Source organism: Propithecus coquereli, unplaced genomic scaffold, assembly GCF_000956105.1.
Source record: "Propithecus coquereli isolate 6110/MARCELLA unplaced genomic scaffold, Pcoq_1.0 Scaffold381, whole genome shotgun sequence".
NCBI lineage: Eukaryota > Metazoa > Chordata > Mammalia > Primates > Indriidae > Propithecus > Propithecus coquereli.
The window spans coordinates 1,234,530-1,236,860 of NW_012149519.1; the positions used below are offsets into that span (position 1 = coordinate 1,234,530).

Sequence of the window (2,331 nt, forward strand, 5' to 3'; positions counted from 1 at the left end):
CACTTACGCTAGTATAATTTAAATTCTAGGTCTTGTAATGTTACAGTTACTCAAGGATGTCAGAGAAAATCCTAAATGATTTTTAACTTCAGGACTAGGACTATGTAGCTTCTTCTGTGCTCTATCTAAAACCAAAACACAGGTGTGGTGTTTATCTACCTGTGATACCGAGCCCTAAAAATGACAAGGACAGAAAATCCAAATGCATTTCATATAAAACCATAATGTCTCACTAGGTCAATAAAGATAAGTTGATTAACTTTACTTTGGTATGTAGAAGTGGTAAAGTTAAACAATAGGAAAAAAACTCCTTGCCAGGCGTGGTGGCTCACACCTGTAACTCTAGTGCTGTGGGAGGCCGAGGAGGGAGGATCGTGTGAGCTCAGGAGTTCAAGACCAGCCTGAGCACGAGTGAGACCTCCGTCTCTAAAACAAAACAAAAACAAAAAAACTCCTAAGGAAAAGATGATTTATAATTGTTTATATTTCTCTCAGGTCATTTTCATAGCTTACGGTTCATTTTGTTTCAGTGGTTATTAATAATTGCCTCGCCCCAATAGCTTAATGCATAAGGCATTGGCACCCTAAGCCAGGGATTGTGGGTTCGTGTCCCATCTGGGGTGCCATCAAATTAAAAAGAAATAACTGCCTCAATGCCTCTGTCCCACCATGCTTAGCAAAAAAGTCTTATTTCTTTTATTGTCCTTTTATTCTATCTTCTTTCTGTTCTCTGCACTTTGTATGATGATTTAATGATTTAATCTAACTTTGTATACTGAGGGCTATTTTTGATTTGTTTGGGCTATCTCTAGATCAGTCATAGAATAGTATTATATAGTGTGATTGCTTCATGACATCCAGCCGGTGGCTTGTAAGTGATGCTCTGTAGGACTTTCAGCATTTCATGAAGAGGTTGCTTAGCATGTGATTTGAAGAGCCAAACCTTTCTGTCTCCAAATTTAAACACATATAAAATTTTAGTCTTCAGAAAACTTTATTTAAATGGAAATATTCTCAGAGGGTGTTAAGAATTATGACTTTAGATATTAGCTAACACCCCAGCTAGGATTAGTCACCAGGCCCATGAAAAGAACACACCTTAAAGAGGAAGAATAAGTGATCCTTGCAAGAAGGAGAGGGGTCTCCATGTGGAAGGGATCCAGGGATTTAACTTTGCCTGCTTTTGCACTGATGGTGTTTCCTTTAGCTGTGTTAGCAATTGAAAATATGATCTTCAACCTGACCTTTGAAAGAGCCTAAATTAGAGGACATGTTGTCTGCAACCAGTTTCCATGCCATTACCCCAAAATGCTAAACCCTACTAGAAGAACAACTCTAGAGTCCTGCTAAAGAGATAGGAAAAGACATTGGCAAAGAAAAAATTGCTGTTTGAAATGACAGATTCAAGCCTCGCAGCATCAATAACAATGAGAAGAGGAAAGTTACTATACGTACTCCATAAAATTCTGAACTTTATCCACGATGGAAGGTTTCTTGATCAACTGAGGGTAGAGGTTCGTGAAGTGGTCATATATATGTCTGAAACAATAGATGAAAATCGTTACATTTCTATGTTATTTGGATTTCTCTATCACAGTAAATTACCCAATCTTTTGGCTAACTAGAATTTCCCCTATTACAAATCTTCCCTACTATATGAGGTCTGTCCGAGAAGTATCCATCATGTAATACGAAAAATAGAGACATTCATTGAAGAAGATACAAGATACAAGAAACACTGTACATAGGACAGTGATGCCTCAGTCCCCTTCAAAGTAGGCACCTTGGGACCTCATGCAGTTCTCCCAGCATCTCTTAACCTAACCCGTACACGTTCAACATTCTCAGGTGTTCTGCTTGTTGCAGCCCTTCCAGAACATAGATCATTTTCTACAGATTCTCGACCATCTTTGAAGCTTTCGTGCCACACTTTTATTTGTGCTGCACTCATTGCATCATCCCCGAAAGCCTTCTGAAGCATCCGAATGGTGTCTGTGGAAGGAATGTTCAAGCTTAACACACAATTGGACGTAGATTAGTTGCTCTACTTGCTCAGTCATTTTGAATGTGAGGGCCACACACCGCACATGCTCAGTCAATGGCCACCAAGCGCCCCACTAATAGTACAGCGTCGTCACTGTTCACGCATGCGCATTACAGTCCACTCTCCATGGCCGTCAGGTTACATTGATGTCACGTAAACCATCCTCATTATATTATTAATAACAATGGCTGTATACTTTCCGGACAGACCTCACATATCCACAAGAAACATCAGCAAACAGGGAACCGTGTCCTCTCTAAGAGGACAAAACAAAAAGCCCCAGATTG

At 39.8% G+C, this 2,331-nt stretch overlaps 1 protein-coding gene across 1 annotated transcript in view; it reads right to left on the bottom strand.

The window, feature by feature from the left end:
• Positions 1–2,331, bottom strand: part of PLBD1 (phospholipase B domain containing 1) — a 78,660-nt gene that overhangs the window by 50,520 nt on the left and 25,809 nt on the right. The window contains exon 3 of the mRNA XM_012652177.1: positions 1,456–1,539. Within this exon, the coding sequence (XP_012507631.1) occupies positions 1,456–1,539 (84 nt within the window). The remainder of the gene's footprint in view (positions 1–1,455; positions 1,540–2,331) is intronic.